The following is a 16,288-nucleotide window of genomic DNA, read 5'->3' on the forward strand; positions in this document are numbered from 1 at the left end:
GAGCTGGCAGGTTGGTGATCGAGGAAATTAGGGGGAAAATTAGTGAAAAACCCGCGTTAACACTCTGATTTAATACTCCATTAAAGTTAAATTTCACTTGTGATACCTGTGGAAGTTTGAATTATAACCCCCATTAGCCATCCAACATGTGCTTTTACAGTAGAGCTATCTGTAATATTGGCCTGACATCCAGTAATGCTTTTGTTGCATTCAATTTTGTCGCATTTTGTTGCAATATCAATTACTTTGATATTTCTAGCAGTTAATTGAGTATTTGTTCATAAACTCAGAGCGTGTTTGAAGTGTAGTGGTGGTGGATGTGATGTGTGGTATAGTTCTGCAGGCTGTTGTAGGCAGGTCACCACCGAGGCTCTGAATGTACACAGCGCATATGGAGCAGCATGGAAGAGAGGATGCTGAGTAAGATGAAGTGTAGAGACTCCACCCTGCTGCTCTGTCATGTCTGGACTGTGTTATGCTTCAGAGATTATACACGAATGGGGATTGTGTGAGGTTGAGTTAGGCTTGGGATGAGATGGCGTGATTCTATATCCTTTTTTTAAAATCTGATTTCTGTAGTTAAGTGTCTCTGTGCTTCCGTTCAGTATAACACATCCAAAGAAATCCAGAAATTTAGGCTCAGTAATAGAACTGTCGAATATTGATATAGCAGTAAATCTCATATAGCATCATTACTGACAACTCTCCTGTTATTTAATTAAGCATTTAATTTTGCATGATAGAAAAAAAACTATCTATATTGTACTTATATTGTATAAGTTATATTGTATACAGTATATTGTACTGGTTAAACATTAACTCAAAATATATAATAGATCAGTAGTCAGAAAGTTAACTGTCTTTATCTGTAAACATCAAATATTGCTATCTGATCATTTCTAAAATAGCCTGCCTTTACAGTCATTATATACTCACCGGCTACTTTATTAGGAACGTATGTATCACATGTTCATATTCATACAATCTGCCAAGCATGTAGAAGCAACACAACACATAATCTCAAGCGTAAACAGGAAAAGATCTACTTAAACCATCGCCAAATTCACAGCGATTGCTGATTAGCTGATGGGTTCTTACATGAATCAGCATGAATCAGTATTGGTGTTCCTAATAAAATGGGTGATGACTTTAGATAGATGCAATCCAGTGTGATTTCTAAGACTATGAACTTGGTTGGGAAGTTAATTATATTTTAATAGTAGTCATTAAATGTGGGTTCCATCATTAATTAATGATTAATTGCAATTTAAGCGGGGGCATGTTGGCTTAGTGGTTAGCACGTTCGCCTCACACCTCCAGGGTCGGGGTTCGATTCCCGCCACCGCCTTGTGTGTGTGGAGTTTGCATGTTCTCCCCGTGCCTCGGGGGTTTCCTCCGGGTACTCCGGTTTCCTCCCCCGGTCCAAAGACATGCATGGTAGGTTGATTGGCATCTCTGGAAATTTGTCCGTAGTGTGTGAGTGCATGAGTGAATGAGAGAGTGTGTGTGCGCTCTGCCATGGGTTGGCACTCCATCCAGGGTGTATCCATTCTGCCTTGATGCCCGATGACGCCTGAGATAGGCACAGCCTCCCCGTGACCCGAGGTAGTTCGGATAAGTGGTAGAAAATGAGTGAGAGAGAGAGAGTGCAATTTAAGCCCAGTTAAAATTATGGACTGGATTCTTTGAGTGTTTATCGGCTCCATCATGTTAAATCACAACCCCTTTGACAAATAAGGCTTCATATTTTGTTGTGTACTATTATTATTATTATTATTAATATTATTATTATTATTATTATTATTATTTACAATGTTAGTATTATTTGGAGTGGAGTTATTGTAGTTCTAGTTTAAAATGCCCTCTAAACAGGATTATTTTCACTCACAATGGAGTATAATGTAAAATGTAAGAGTAACGTTTTTTTGGGTGAAGTCATTATGCTCAATAATGGTGATTGCATTAACGAAGAAAAATACTTTTTAAAAAAATTATTATTATCGTTGTTATTATTATTATTATTATTATTAGTTTTATTATTATTATTATAGGTGCATGTATTCTGTTCCTATTCAATCAGGCCCTACTTGAATATGAAATCTGTCTAAAGATGTTTGGGAGGTGAGAGTGTGGGCAGGTCATTTTGGATTCTGTTTTAAAGGTAATGCACCGTGTCACAAATTCATGTTGCCCTGCTGCTTTTTCTGACAATTCTAGGAAACCTGGCAGAATTGTTGCAGAACGAAGGGGCTGCCACGGTCAATTTTCTCTCAATTTGAACCCTATCAAATGTTTATTTGCTCCGTGCTCACCGAGCTGTGCTGCTTGTCCCGTCTCCACATTAGGTTGTTGTTTTTTTTTTCCCCACGCTGCATGTGTATATGCTAATGAATGGGTTTGATCATGCTCAATGACTTTGAGTTTGTAACATGAAATGCTTGGCTGCATCCTTCATGTCTAATCTAGAGCTTTCTCTATTCTTGACTTGTACTGGCTTTCACTAAAGTGGCTTCTTTCTAAGGTAAACAAATCTTGAATTTTGTTTGGAAGTTTGGAAACAAAAAAAATGGCTAATTGCTATTTTTTAGGATTTGGAAAGGTGGTCAGTGTAGAAGAGTCCTTTTTTTTCATTAAATTCTCATTAAGCAGAGAATTCATGCCCAGATCTGCGCAAGTAATATTGATTGGCATTTCTTCTCAGCGAGTGTTCCGTATCATGCTCACTAATCCTGACTTGGTTTTATAAGATGTTTAATGTAGATCAAATACTGCAAATATTTTTGTCTATGTAAAAAAATTAATTACTTAATTAGTTACATGCACAAAGTACCAATTTCTGCTGGTAACCGTGGTTACAATGGTTTTATATTTAATCATCATCATCATCATCATCATCATCAGTCATCATATATAAAGAAGCTAGTTATATATAAAGAAGCTAGTAATATTCCTTCATTTGTGATTTCTTGGAGGAGTCAGAAAGGGGCAAAAGAAAGAGACGAACACTCACTGCATTAAACAATTTTAGGAAAAGTCTATGTGTTTGAGCTGGCACAGCGGCACAGTGGGTAGTGTTGACACCTCAGTCCTCTAGGGTTCCTAATTCGATCATGAAGGTTCTCTGGTTTCCTCCCACTTTCCAGAAACATGCTGGTCAGTGGATTGTCTGTAATAAATTGGCTCTAGGTGTGAATGTTTGTGTTCATGGTGTGCTGTGATGGAACGGCCTCCCACGGTGTTTTCAGGATGGACTCTGGATCCACTGCAAAGGAAAAAGCAGATAAATGAACGATTCAGGCAAGTTGTATGCACAAAGCTGTTCTAGTTACGTATAGCACTGGCTTTGTTTTTTTTTTTTTGCAGGATGATGTATATGGTCTGTTGCCTGTCCATGGGAATGCTTTCCATACTGTGACTAATTTACTTGCTAATTCACTTGCTAAGTCTTCTCACAGCACTGAGAATCCAGCCACTGGTTAAGCACAGATGGATATCCAAACTCATTTAGATGGAGATTTAGGACATTCATTCTTAAGAATGTAATACCCCCCCCTTGTGTCGTCATCATACCTGGAGTCTCTCTGGATGCAATATGAGTGTTTTGACTTTCAGAGAAGAGCATTTTTTAATGTGCTCTGTTTTCTATCATGCTTAGTAACTTTGTAACTTAATAGTTTTACTTCTACATCAACAGCAAAACCATTAAATTGTGCTCAGGTGCATATGACCATGCAGATCTCTACTGAATAAAAGGGACAGCATTGTGTTGATAGCTCATCCTATGTGCAATTGGAAGCCATCTTCCATCTGTACGGCTCCTGGATAACGAAATTTATCTCCAAGAATAGTGACGCTCTACACGCAGAGCTCTACCTGTAACCTTCTTACGGAATACATTTTAAATAAATTTAAACCAGATGCAGCAGAAATATGTCCAGATTCCTTCAGTGCTTCAACATATCATCAGGTTTTCCACTATTCTCCCCAAGGCAGCTTGCTCAATCAGCCCTAACGGCGTCCATACAGTACTTCATCATAGAATGAACTAGAAATGATGTTCGGTGGCTTGGGAATAAGGATTCATGCATGGTTATATACCTTAACCTGTGCATTGATTGAGTCGCTTCATGATCATGGACATGTAATTTGGGACACACTGCATGAAAATGTCATGATTGGGTGACTGGTTTCGAGCTTGATGCTACACAATGAATAATCTTTTATTTCTATAGCTTTTCTGTGCTGAAAGATTTAGGGGTGTGTTGGGTGTTTCCATGGCAATGTGTGTGGAATTTCTTTGTGGTTTGGTATAAGATTTGGATATAAATAAATAATTTCATTAGAACGTGATCTATAACATTTACTTTAATGTATAAAATCTTTAATCTATGACAGTTATTGTCAAGTGAGTTCTGTAAATAGAATGCACAGGAATGTGGGGGATGTGGTAGCCTAGTGATTAAAGTATTGCACTACTGATTAGATGTGTTTGAATCCCAGGTCCACCAAGCTGCCACTGTTGGGCCCCTAAGCAAGGCCCTTAACCCTTCAATTTGTATAAATTGAAATAAAAAATATATAGGTCGCTCTGGATAAGGGTGTCTGCTTAATACCATAAATTAATTAAAATCTTTATAATGCCAATAAATACACACTGAAACAGTTCTGTTCACCTGGAAGTAAACCTTTCCTGTCTGGGGTCTGCTTCTGGATGACTTCTGGTGAGAGATATATTTTATTGTTTTGCCTTTTTCTAACTTTAAATGTATCTGAAATAAAACAAACAACAACAAGGTGTTTTGGGTAAAATTGAAAATGCTTCAGGTATTTATCATGTTTGTCAGTCAGCTAAAGTAAATTGTTCTTGAAAAAATAAATAAATAAATACACAGAACACTTTGAATATTGGTCATCGGTCTCTTATATGTGGCTTTGGTTTCCATGACAACCCCAGGCCTGTTCATGTGGGATGAGTGTGTAATGTACCATGTGTGTGTTTTTGGGGTTGATGTAAATTTTCAGCCATTCTGGCCTCAGGGCTATAAGGTGTGTGTCCGTATGTGTGTCTCTGTGTGTGTGCGTGTGTGTGTGTGTTGAAGGATCTTTTCTCAGCCTGTTCGTATTACTGGGTGTCACCTTTAACTAGCTGGAATGGAGCGATTCACTAAGGTTTTTAATAATTTCATGCAGGGTGATTAGATCTCACTGGCTGCTAATGGGATTTGCCCAGCTGAGCAAGCAGAGTGCACCTTCAAATACCAACCATTCAATTAACACTGCCCATTCTCTCTCTCTCTCTCTCTCTCTCTCTCTCTCTAACTATCTCTCCATAGCTCATTCTGTCTTTCTGCATTGCTGTATCACTCTGTATCTCTTTCTCTATATCTTTTAATCTCTCTGTCTCTCTACATTGTAATATCTCTCTGTATCTCTCTCTCTCTCTCTCTCTCTCTGACTGTATCTTGTTCTATCTCTCTGAATCTCTCTCTCTCTCTCTCTCTCTCTCTCTCTCTCTCTCTCTCTCTCTTTCTCTTTCTCTCTCTTTCTCTGACTGTATCTTGTTCTGTCTCTCTGAATCTCTCTCTCTCTCTCTCTCTCTCTCTCTCTCTCTCTTTCTCTCTCTCTCTTTCTCTGACTGTATCTTGTTCTATCTCTCTGAATCTCTCTCTCTCTCTCTCTCTCTCTCTCTCTCTCTCTCTCTCTCTCTCTCTCTCTCTCTCTCTCTTTCTCTGACTGTATCTTTTTCTGTCTCTCTGAATCTCTCTCTCTCTCTCTCTCTCTCTCTCTCTCTCTCTCTCTCTCTCTCTCTTTCTCTCTCTTTCTCTGACTGTATCTTGTTCTATCTCTCTGAATAATTCTCTCTCTCTCTCTCTCTCTCTCTCTCTCTCTCTCTCTCTCTCTCTCTCTCTCTCTCTCTCTCTCTCTCTCTCTCTCTCTCTCTCTCTTTCTCTCTCTTTCTCTGACTGTATCTTGTTCTATCTCTCTGAATCTCTCTCTCTCTCTCTCTCTCTCTCTCTCTCTCTTTCTCTCTCTTTCTCTGACTGTATCTTGTTCTGTCTCTCTGAATCTCTCTCTCTCTCTCCCTCTCTCTCTCTCTCTCTCTCTCTCTCTTTCTCTCTCTTTCTCTGACTGTATCTTGTTCTATCTCTCTGAATAATTCTCTCTCTCTCTCTCTCTCTCTCTTTCTCTGTCTCAAATACCCTTCCCATACCACTGATTGAACAGTGAAGCACTTTGTATATGTTTGTAAATAAATATAAGGACACAGTCTAGGTTTAAGCTTTGAATAACAATGTGCACTTTACATTTGAATCGCAAAGCGATGTTTATCAGCCACACACACACACACACACACACACACACACACACACACACACACACACACACACACACACACACACACACACTGTAAAATTTGACCCTGACATTTGCCAATCCCTTTCAAGATAGTTCTGTTGATGTATATAAACAACATCCAGTGTGTGTCTCACTACTAGGCATTCATATGCCAGAGAGTTGTTGATATCTTCAGGAGAGTAAACACAACTATAGCTACTGTTTTGTTGTCCATTAAGCCAATAATTTCTAGTTAGGGCAATATTCCGTCTGTTTGTGTCAAAACATTTGAGAGGTGCTTGTTGGTGCTAATTTGTTGGTTAGGGCTGTATTTTCATTATTCCATTATTCCTGTGAGAAGTTAGCACTCTGACGGGCATTACTGGTGCAGTTATTGTATGCTTAATAGGAAAAACACTTTAACTGGTTTCAGACATCAGTGAGATTTCTCAGTTAACGTTAAAACTAAAACTTAAAAACAAAAGATCAAGAGCTTTTTATCAAATTCACCATTTTTCAGTGACATTCAGTGTCCTTAATGGGAAATACGACAGCAGTTAGATGCAGAGGTTCAGAATGCAAATGCATTACAGTTTCATGGTTGGCAATCATCTTGGCTTGGCTAGTATGTGATATATGAGCTGACAAGCTCAATGCCCTTGATGGAGCTATTAGTATTAAAATTGAAGCTTCAAGGAGGTGTGGTGCTGGACAGACTCATGCACTTAAGCACTGCTGCATTGCTCACTTTAGATAGAGGCAAGGGCCAACATGTCAATATCTCATCTCTGTTGTAAAGAGTGATTATTTGAGTTACTATATCCTTTCTGGCAGCTCGAAACATTTTGCCTCTCTTATCAACAAGGTGTTTCCACCCAAAGAACTGTTGCTCACTCAGTGTATTTTGTTTTGCACACCATTCTGTGTAAACTGTAGAGACTGCTCTGCGTGGAATTGCCAGGCGATCAGCAGTTAGGGAAATACTCAAGCACTTCTGGTGCCAAAACCCATGCCATGATCAAAGTCACAGAGATCACATTTTGTTTTTATTCACTTTGATGTGAACATTAACTGAAGCTATATCTGCATGATTTCTTTTTATATCGTGCTGCTGTCACATGATTGGCTGATTAGATGAATTAATTGACTGCATGAATGTTTAAGCATACTTGTGTTCTTAATAAAGTCGATGGTAAGTACACACACACACACACACACACACACACACACACACACACACACACACACACACACACACAAATATATAAACCAGAAATTACGTACTTTAAACCAGTTTTGTTTACTGGTGTTCTAAAAAATATCATACGTTTAAATTAGAAATATGACTCTCACTCTTCATAATTGCAAATTTCTTACAGGTTTGAAAGATGTGGGAATTGGAGCAATTTATCTTTATTCCACATCACCCCGCTCTATTTAAAATCCTGAGTGTGTTTGCAGCCAGGGAGCTGCTCATTTGATTCGTACAGTGCTTCTGTACTCATTTCTTCAGACTTCTGTGTCTCATTACAACACAGCCTGTCGTATCGTAACCAGACTAATGAGAGCATCAGCTCATGCCTCATTTTTTTCTCCTGTTCTTTATAAAGATGAACTTCAAGTTCAGGGTTTCTTTTCTTGCTTGGAGATTTGCTGCATTATCCTAAGTACACAGGGGTAACTGGTCACAGCACATCACAGGGTAGAGCCAATTACATCTGTTGAGTAGCTGATACAGAGCAAAATAGAGAATAATCACCCACGGCATAGAAATCTTGGTAAATTTCCTGGTATCAGGGGGCCCTTGTGATTGGCGCTGCTTGTGCAACTCTCCTGCTGGGAACTCTCAACATGACTCTTGGCTAGATGAGCCAAAGAATACAGCATTTTTGCAGATAGCATAAATCAAACTGTATCTTTCAATTAGGTCTTGCATTCACCTGACTCCAGAGATAACGCAGAAATATGTGGGTGACTGGTGTGAAGCCTCCTACTGGGACGTGGTTACAAAATGATCCACCATGTCTGACCAGCTAGAAAGCTGAATTTTAGAGAATGCTATTAACACACAGGACCCCCTCACACAAAGAAAAAAAATGATGATAGGAACTATATACAGTAAAGTTGGACAGCCATTTTGCTGTTTTATATGTCGCTTGAGATGTATGCTGTGACTCTATCAGCAAGGCCGGGTGGGTGGGGGGTGCAGGAGGGGGTTGGGGTTGAGGTATTGACGACTTAAAAGGCAGCGGAGGCCTTGTGTGTTGGTGCCAAGACCTTCTTCCCTGCTGGAGTCTAAAACAAAGCAACTCTTGAATGTTTAAAGATAGCGGGAAGAGATCCAGATGCTGTTGGCCTGCTTTGGCCTCCTAAATGCACTCTGCTGAGCTTGTTTGCTGCTTTTCCTGAAGAGATGAAGTGTGTTTCAGTGTTTAGGTCAGCCCCAAAATGCTGCAGAGCCCGATTCCTCACTAAATTGCAACCTTACAACATTCCCAAACAGACTTGGGGATGTTTTTTATATGCTACATCATTTACTATTTCGGGCCATAAGCCACCAAACATAAAGACCTCATTAATTCTTAATGCCCGCAAATTTGCAAAGCAATGACTTACCTAGGGATTACATTGCTTTATTTTATGTCACAGATTTTTTTTAGTTATCTCTTGCAACTCAAAGGAAATGGCAAAAACGCATACAAGTTTGAATTGTTGCATCTTCCCAGTGCCTGTAAGAATGCCCTGGGAGTGCTGATCTACGGCTTGCGGAGTTGTACCTGTGTCTCCACCCATTCATTAATTCCCTTCCATGGACTGCTCAGATTTATAGCTCAGGGCTAAGGGACTCAATCGACTGGCGTGGTCTTATCTGGCACTGTGCTACTCGATTATCACCTCGACCCAAATGTCTTCCCCTCAAGGCCCTTCTGCATGATTCATACAATGAATTTTTTTAACACGTTTAATTGGTGCATTTTCAGGCTTTAAAAATCGGTGTTGTCAAACTGTTTCAATTACCAGCTTTGATAAACTACCTGGCTATGCTAGAAGCCTTGTGAGCTTGTACTGACCAGGTGGTGTGATGTGGAGCTGGTGAGGTGAGGTGATGTTGTTTATGATAAATAACTGCTTTAGCCACTTTATGCTTTATAAATAGCGATGGGAGTGTTCATGAAGGACTTCCAAAAACCTGTTTATCCCACAGCATTCCTGTATTATATTCAGAATGATTATGCAGTTTTTAATTCTTGTATAATATATTTTAGCATGGCATCAGTAAGCACAGCAGTCCTTTGAGGGTTTAGGTGAGGAAATATGAAAAGAGGTGTGTGTTAATGAGGACAGCTTCCTGGACCTTTTCTACCTTTTTTCATTTTAGACCTCAGGATGGTAATATTAACATCCTTCCATCCATCCATCCATTTTGCCATCTATATTTTGTTATGCTTACTGTTTTATCCTGCGTTATGCTTGGCCTGAAAATGTTACAAAATTGTACAATTCCAACAACATATATATATATAGTCTGCTGTTTAAGATTAAGAAAACAGCAGCATTTCATGAAAATAGACAAAATGATTACTTATAAATATAAGTACATAAATACATAAATACAACTCAAACTTATACTTTGAGTTTAAACCTAAAGTGATGTTGTGTAAATATGACACCACAAATAGTTTTTGTGATAGTGGACCAACCTACAAGAAGCATTTTTGCTCACTGACTGACTGCCCTTGCTTCAAATACTATTGAAGCTTTTAACATATATTAAATAAAGCGGTGTGTGAATGTCCTGGGGCATTTATAGCTACATCCTGGCCGTATTTATCTCGACCGCTATGTTGTTCGATTAAATTAATGTGTCTTCTTCACTTAGCTACCTATCTGAACACTGGAATATTTTGTAGGCTTTATCTTTTAAAATGAATTGAACTGTAACAAAATTCATTGTTCCTCTCACTGGTTAATCCATAATCCGTCACACTATGAAGAGTAAAAAACACTGCCTGTGTGTGTTTATCTGTGTACTTTGCACGTTTAATGGGACTGCAGTGATATGAAAGCGTAGGGTAGCCACAGGGTGTGTCATTAACGTGAGTGGGTGTAGCTCCAGAGCCTAGAGTGAAGTCACAGCTTCACCACAAACACACACATCAGGGTTGCATGATTAATTGCAGATTAATCAAAATTGTGGGTTTTTCTTTTTCTTTTTCTTTTTTTTTTTTTTTTTTTTTGGCTTCAACAGAAAAGCAGTGATGAATGCTATTCATCTTGCAACATGTCCACAGCAGCAAATCCGTGCATTGGCAGTCAAGCGCAGCATTGCTCAGGTGTGCGTACAGGACTTCACTAAGTTAATCCGACACAGATCTATCAAACATCGTGTCAGAATTCTGGCATGCTTAAGAAGTCATAGTGTGTTCATTGCAAATGGAAATGTACTAATGAGTGTTAATCACAGCCAATAATCACAATCACAGTAGGAATCAAAATAGTCATTATCATTTATTTGCTTAAAATCAATGAGCCCTGACGTAGATACACAAACACAACCAGCTCTAATGCACTTTACATGAATAACGTAGTTTTAGTTCTAGTTATTTTATTCTTTCAGGAATGGAATAGCCACTGTTTACGTATTTCTGTCCAGACAGACTCACACTCCTGTTTTTGATCTTCAGCCAGGAGTGTATGTTTGGCTTTAAATACAAAGAGCTTGCCATGCAGAGAAGCTTGAGATATGTTCTACCTACCTAGCCTTTGGTTTCTATGGAGACTGCCATAAGAATGTGCATGTTTGTGTGATCCAATCATGGCATCAAAAACAGAATTTCACTTCACTGTTAATGGCACATGGCCTGTGTCTTTCCTGTTGCGCTTTAATCAGACAGCACTAGTTCAAAGAGCTGCAGGAAAATTATGTGAAGCCGTGACATACAAGGATTACATGCCAGTGTCTCCCTCTTCCTTAGTTTTACACAATATTTTTGAATAAATATATCTCTGTCACATCATCTTTGTGTCAAATTTGTATCCCAGTTTAGTCATTGGGAACCTCCCATCCTATTATCTCGATCTTCCTCTGTCACACACCAAATAGCAATCTTGGATGGTGACTGCTAACGCGCTTCATCAAATAAGACAGACAAAGATAGTCACTCTGTCTTTACAAACTGTCAAAGGGACAGAAAAATGAAGGCACAATTATGTTTCCCAACAACTCAGCAGATCAGTTATGCTGCCTTGGACTCACAGTCATGGATGGCTGTGTCAGCTGCAGGGTCTAGACTTGAAACTGATGACATTATGTGATCCTAAATTGCTGACCCTCTTAAGAGCCCTCGCAGTCTCTTATTAATGTACTTGAATGTAGCCAAGTCTCTCCTTAATGTATGTGAATATAACTGAGTCTGTCTTCTTGTATCTGAATTAATCTCACACTCTCATTAATGTATTTGACTGCGGCTGTCTCTGCCAATGCACATGAATTCAGCAAATGTATCTTCCGATGCATGTGAATTTAGTTGAGTTGGTGTGAATATGACTGTGCCTGTGCTAATGAGCGGAGCTGTGTGAGTGCTGATACGGGTCCATGTAGCTGAGTTCGGGTCAGCGCTGATTCCTTCATTGGAGCTGCTGGGGCTCTGGGCTCTGTCTAGCCGTACTGATTGGCTGCTGAGAGCTAAACTGCACATTTCCATCTTGCCTTTGATCTAGCAGCCTCTCTGATCACTCACTTTCTACGAATCAGACAGAGAGAGAGAGAGAGAGAGAGAGAGAGAGAGAGAGAGAGAGAGAGAGAGGACAAACAGTTCTGAAGTTAGAGAGTAAATAGGTAGCCTGCATTTCTGTTCTGCCTCTCTCTCTTCTCTCTCTTTCTTTTTCCTCTCAGGGCCTTGTTTAAATGTTTGTGTTGGTAGCACAAGTCTACAGAATCCCAAATCTCCAAACAGCTTAAAAAATATCTCAGCAAAGTTTAGCTAAGAGAGAAGAAGGGTGACACAAGTAAGAATCCATAAAAGGAGGGAGAGTCAGAGGACAGTAAAGTAAAGAAAGGAGCACGTTCTCTTTAGCCGCAGCAGAAGGCTGGCTTGTGTTCTCTGGGGGTTACATAACATTTACATTTACATTTACATTTACAGCATTTGGCAGACGCCCTTATCCAGAGCGACGTACATAAGTGCTTAAATCTCTAACATTGAATACATTAATGCTGGATCACTAAGTTACATACTTAAGATACCATGAGTTTAAAACATTTGTTCAAAGTTACAATGAAAGTGTCAAAGGTGTGTTTTTTTTTTTTTTTTTTTTTTTTTTTTTTTAAATGCAAAAGATAATGAAAGAAGTGCTAGTTGAAGTGTTTCCTGAATAAGTAGGTCTTCAACCGCCGCTTGAAAATAGCCAGTGACTCAGCTGTCCGGACCTCTAGGGGAAGTTCGTTCCACCACCTTGGTGCCAGTACAGAGAAGAGTCTTGTAGTATACTTGCCTCTTACCCTGAGAGATGGTGGAACCAGTCGAGCAGTGCTGGTAGATCGGAGGGTGCGGGGTGCAGTGCGAGGAGTGATGAGGGCTTTGAGGTAAGAGGGAGCTGGTCCATTTTTGGCTTTGTAGGCCAGCATCAGTGTTTTGAATCTGATGCGTGCAGCTACCGGAAGCCAGTGGAGGGATCGCAGCAGCGGGGTGGTATGAGAGAACTTTGGCAGGTTGAAAACAAGCCGGGCAGCTGCATTTTGGATCATTTGCAGAGGACGGATTGCGTTCATAGGTAGACCTGCCAGCAGTGCATTGCAGTAATCCAGTCTAGAAATGACAAGAGACTGAACAAGTACCTGAGCAGCCTGTGTGGACAGAAATGGTCGAATCCTTCTAATGTTGTAGAGAAGAAACCGACATGAGCGAGTCACATTAGCAACATGAGAGGAAAAGGACAGTTGATTGTCCATGGTTACCCCAAGGTTGCGAGCTGTGGCTGAAGGGGAGATCAGATCGTTGTGCAAGGATATAGCAAGATCATGACCTGGGGATGAATCACCTGGGATGAAGAGCAGCTCAGTTTTGCTAGGATTAAGCTTTAACTGATGAGCAGTCATCCATGATGAAATTTCTGCCAGACATGCAGAGATCCGGTCAGAAGCTGTGGCATCTGCGGGTGGGAAAGAGAAGATAAGTTGTGTATCATCAGCATAGCAGTGGTAAGAGAACCCATGTGAGGAAATAACTTCACCAAGAGAGTGAGTATACAGGGAGAAAAGAAGAGGACCAAGTACTGAGCCTTGTGGGACGCCAGTGGAGAGTCTGCGTGGAGCAGATGTCACTCCCCTCCATGTTACCTGATATGAGCGTCCTTCCAGGTAGGAAGCGAACCATTCCCAAGCTGATCCGCATATCCCAAGACTCCTGAGGGTGGCTAAGAGAGTCTTATGGTTGACCGTATCAAACGCTGCTGAAAGGTCAAGGAGGATAAGGACAGATGAGAGATTGGCTGATCTAGCAGCATGTAGTTTCTCAGAGACATCTAAAAGGGCTGTCTCTGTGGAATGAGCTGCTTTAAAGCCAGACTGGTTGGGGTCTTGGAGGTTGTTCTGTGAGAGATAGACAGACAGTTGATTAAAGACAATGCGTTCAAGAATTTTTGAAAGAAACGAGAGAAGTGATACTGGTCTGTAGTTACTGATGTCTGATGGATCCAGAGCAGGTTTCTTCAGGATGGGAATAACCCTTGCTCTCTTGAAGGTAGTTGGTACCTGACCAGATGCTATGGATCTATTGGTGATAGTTGTAATGAAGGGCAGAAGGTCTTGCGAGATGGTCTGCAGCAAAGTGGAAGGGAGTGGATCCAATGGGCAGGTGGTAGGATTGCAAGACTGGATGAGTTTTAGAATCTCTTCTGCTGTTACAGTTGAGAAATGTGACAACAAAGGTGTAGGGGAGTCCATACTCTGAGATGTAAGTGCAGTCGGGGCTGGAGTGAAGGTCCGGCAGATTTCCTCAATCTTCTCCTGGTAGAAAGAAGCAAAGTCTTCTGCAGTCAGGGAGGATGAAGAAGGTGGAGCCGGGGGGTTGAGCAGAGAAGAGATGATGTTGTGGAATTTCCGAGGGTCATGTGAGGAAGCTTCAAGCTTTTCCTTGTAGAAGGAAGTCTTGGCAGAAGTCACATCTGAGGAGAACTTGGCCATGAGTGTTCGGTAAGAATCAAGATCTGCATCAAGTTGTGATTTCTTCCACTTTCTCTCTGATGATCTTAGCTCTCTTCGATTGTTGCGCAGCACATCTGAAAGCCAAGGAGCAGAACAAGAAGTTTTCTTGGGTTTAGTGGACATAGGGCAGAGGAAGTCCATAGTTGAGGAAAGAGATGAGAGGAAAGTATCTGTGGCCGAGTCCAAGGGCAGTGAGGAAAAAGACTCAGGATCAGGAAGGGAAGAAAGAGTGCCAGAAGCTACAGAAGAAGGGGAGACAGAGTAAAGGTTGCGGCGGGTTAGAGCGAGGGGGTGAGAGGTAGTTTTAGGTAGGGTAGGGAGAGTGATGGTAAAGGATACCAGGTGATGATCAGAGACGTGTAGTGGGGTAGCAGTCACGTCTGTAGCTGGAGAAGGACGGGTGAAAACCAGGTCCAGCACATTGCCTCCTTTGTGTGTGGGGATGTAGCTGTTGAGTGTGAGTGTGAATGAGTCAAGAAGAGACAGGAGGGAAGAAGAATGTAGCTTGTCAGAGGGGAGGTTGAAGTCACCAAGCACTGTCAGGGGGGAGCTATCAGAAGGGAAAGCACTAAGCAGTGTGTCCATTTCTTCCAAGAAGTCACCTAGGGGACCAGGAGGGCGGTAAACAACAATGATAACAAGGTTAATTGGAGAGGTAACTGAAATGGCATGGAATTCAAAAGAGGATATGGTTAAATGAGACAAGAGGAGAGGTGTAAAGCACCATTTCTTTGACAGCAATAAACCTGTACCACCACCCCTGCCTGTTTCTCGTGGTGAGTGAGAGGCATAACAAGACGAAGATTTTTTTTTTTAACCCAGAGTCATTGCTTGATCTCACATCATCATCATCATCATCATCATCATCATCATCATCAGCACTGTACATATTTCTTAGTTGATAGATAATTACCACTGCATGGTAATATCTGCAGATTTATTTCTTTGTATAATGGACTGTTTTTCCAGTGCAAATGGTTCAAATCCAGAGTATTCACTTGTTTGGCTTTTTTTTGTCCCAATGCGAAATTAACACAGGTAGGAAAAAAAACGTCTTTTCTCACGAGTGTAATACATATATAGTCTTATATGTAAGTCTATATATTTTTTTCTTAACAAGTTGAAATACTATTTTTTAAAAACACAAAAACTGGGTCTTCAAAGAGGTTTTCAGTGAGGTTTTACGTATAGTCTGACTTTTGTTTCCTCATATTTTCGTGTAAATTAATTCTAATTAGAATTGGTGTAATTTAAAACACTTTGCCAGTGAGACTTTGGTTGGTACAGTATCTGACAGAAGTGAGTACACCCCTCAAACTTTTCATGTGACAACATTGAAGAAATTTCACTTTGCTAAAATATAAAGTGGTGAGTGTACAGCTTGTATAACAGTGTAAATTTGCTGTCCCCTCAAAATAACTCAACACATAGCCATTAATGTCTAAACCACTGGCCACAAAAGTGAGTACACCCCTAATTGAAAATGTCCAAATTGGGCCCAAAGTGTCAATATTTTGTGTGGCCATCATTATTTTCCAACACTGCCTTAACGCTCTTGGGCATGGAGTTCACCGGAGCATCACAGTTTGCCACTGGAGTCCACATCCACTCCTCCATGATGACATCACAGAGCTGGTGGATGTTAGAGACCTTGCGCTTCTCCACCTTGCGTTTGAGGATGCCCCACAGATGCTCAATAGGGTTAAGGTCTGGAGACATGCTTTGCCAGTGCATCAATTTAGCAAG

General features: G+C 40.6%; 3 protein-coding genes across 5 annotated transcripts in view; 2 read left to right on the forward strand and 1 right to left on the reverse strand.

Annotated features, from left to right (window-relative positions):
• thg1l (tRNA-histidine guanylyltransferase 1-like) overlaps positions 1–16,288 on the forward strand; it is a 427,208-nt gene that overhangs the window by 192,590 nt on the left and 218,330 nt on the right. The window lies entirely within an intron of this gene.
• The window catches only part of brsk2a (BR serine/threonine kinase 2a), a 197,544-nt gene that overhangs the window by 6,550 nt on the left and 174,706 nt on the right, over positions 1–16,288 (forward strand). The window lies entirely within an intron of this gene.
• On the reverse strand, positions 13,874–15,295 carry LOC132856983 (uncharacterized). Its single transcript, XM_060886902.1, has 2 exons — positions 14,017–15,295; positions 13,874–13,927 (listed from the first exon to the last, which is right to left on the reverse strand). The coding sequence occupies exons 1-2, from the start codon at positions 15,125–15,127 to the stop codon at positions 13,893–13,895; spliced, it is 1,146 nt and encodes a 381-aa protein (XP_060742885.1). The 5' UTR covers positions 15,128–15,295; the 3' UTR covers positions 13,874–13,892.

The sequence above is a fragment of the Tachysurus vachellii genome, chromosome 14 (assembly GCF_030014155.1).
Source record: "Tachysurus vachellii isolate PV-2020 chromosome 14, HZAU_Pvac_v1, whole genome shotgun sequence".
Taxonomy (NCBI): domain Eukaryota; kingdom Metazoa; phylum Chordata; class Actinopteri; order Siluriformes; family Bagridae; genus Tachysurus; species Tachysurus vachellii.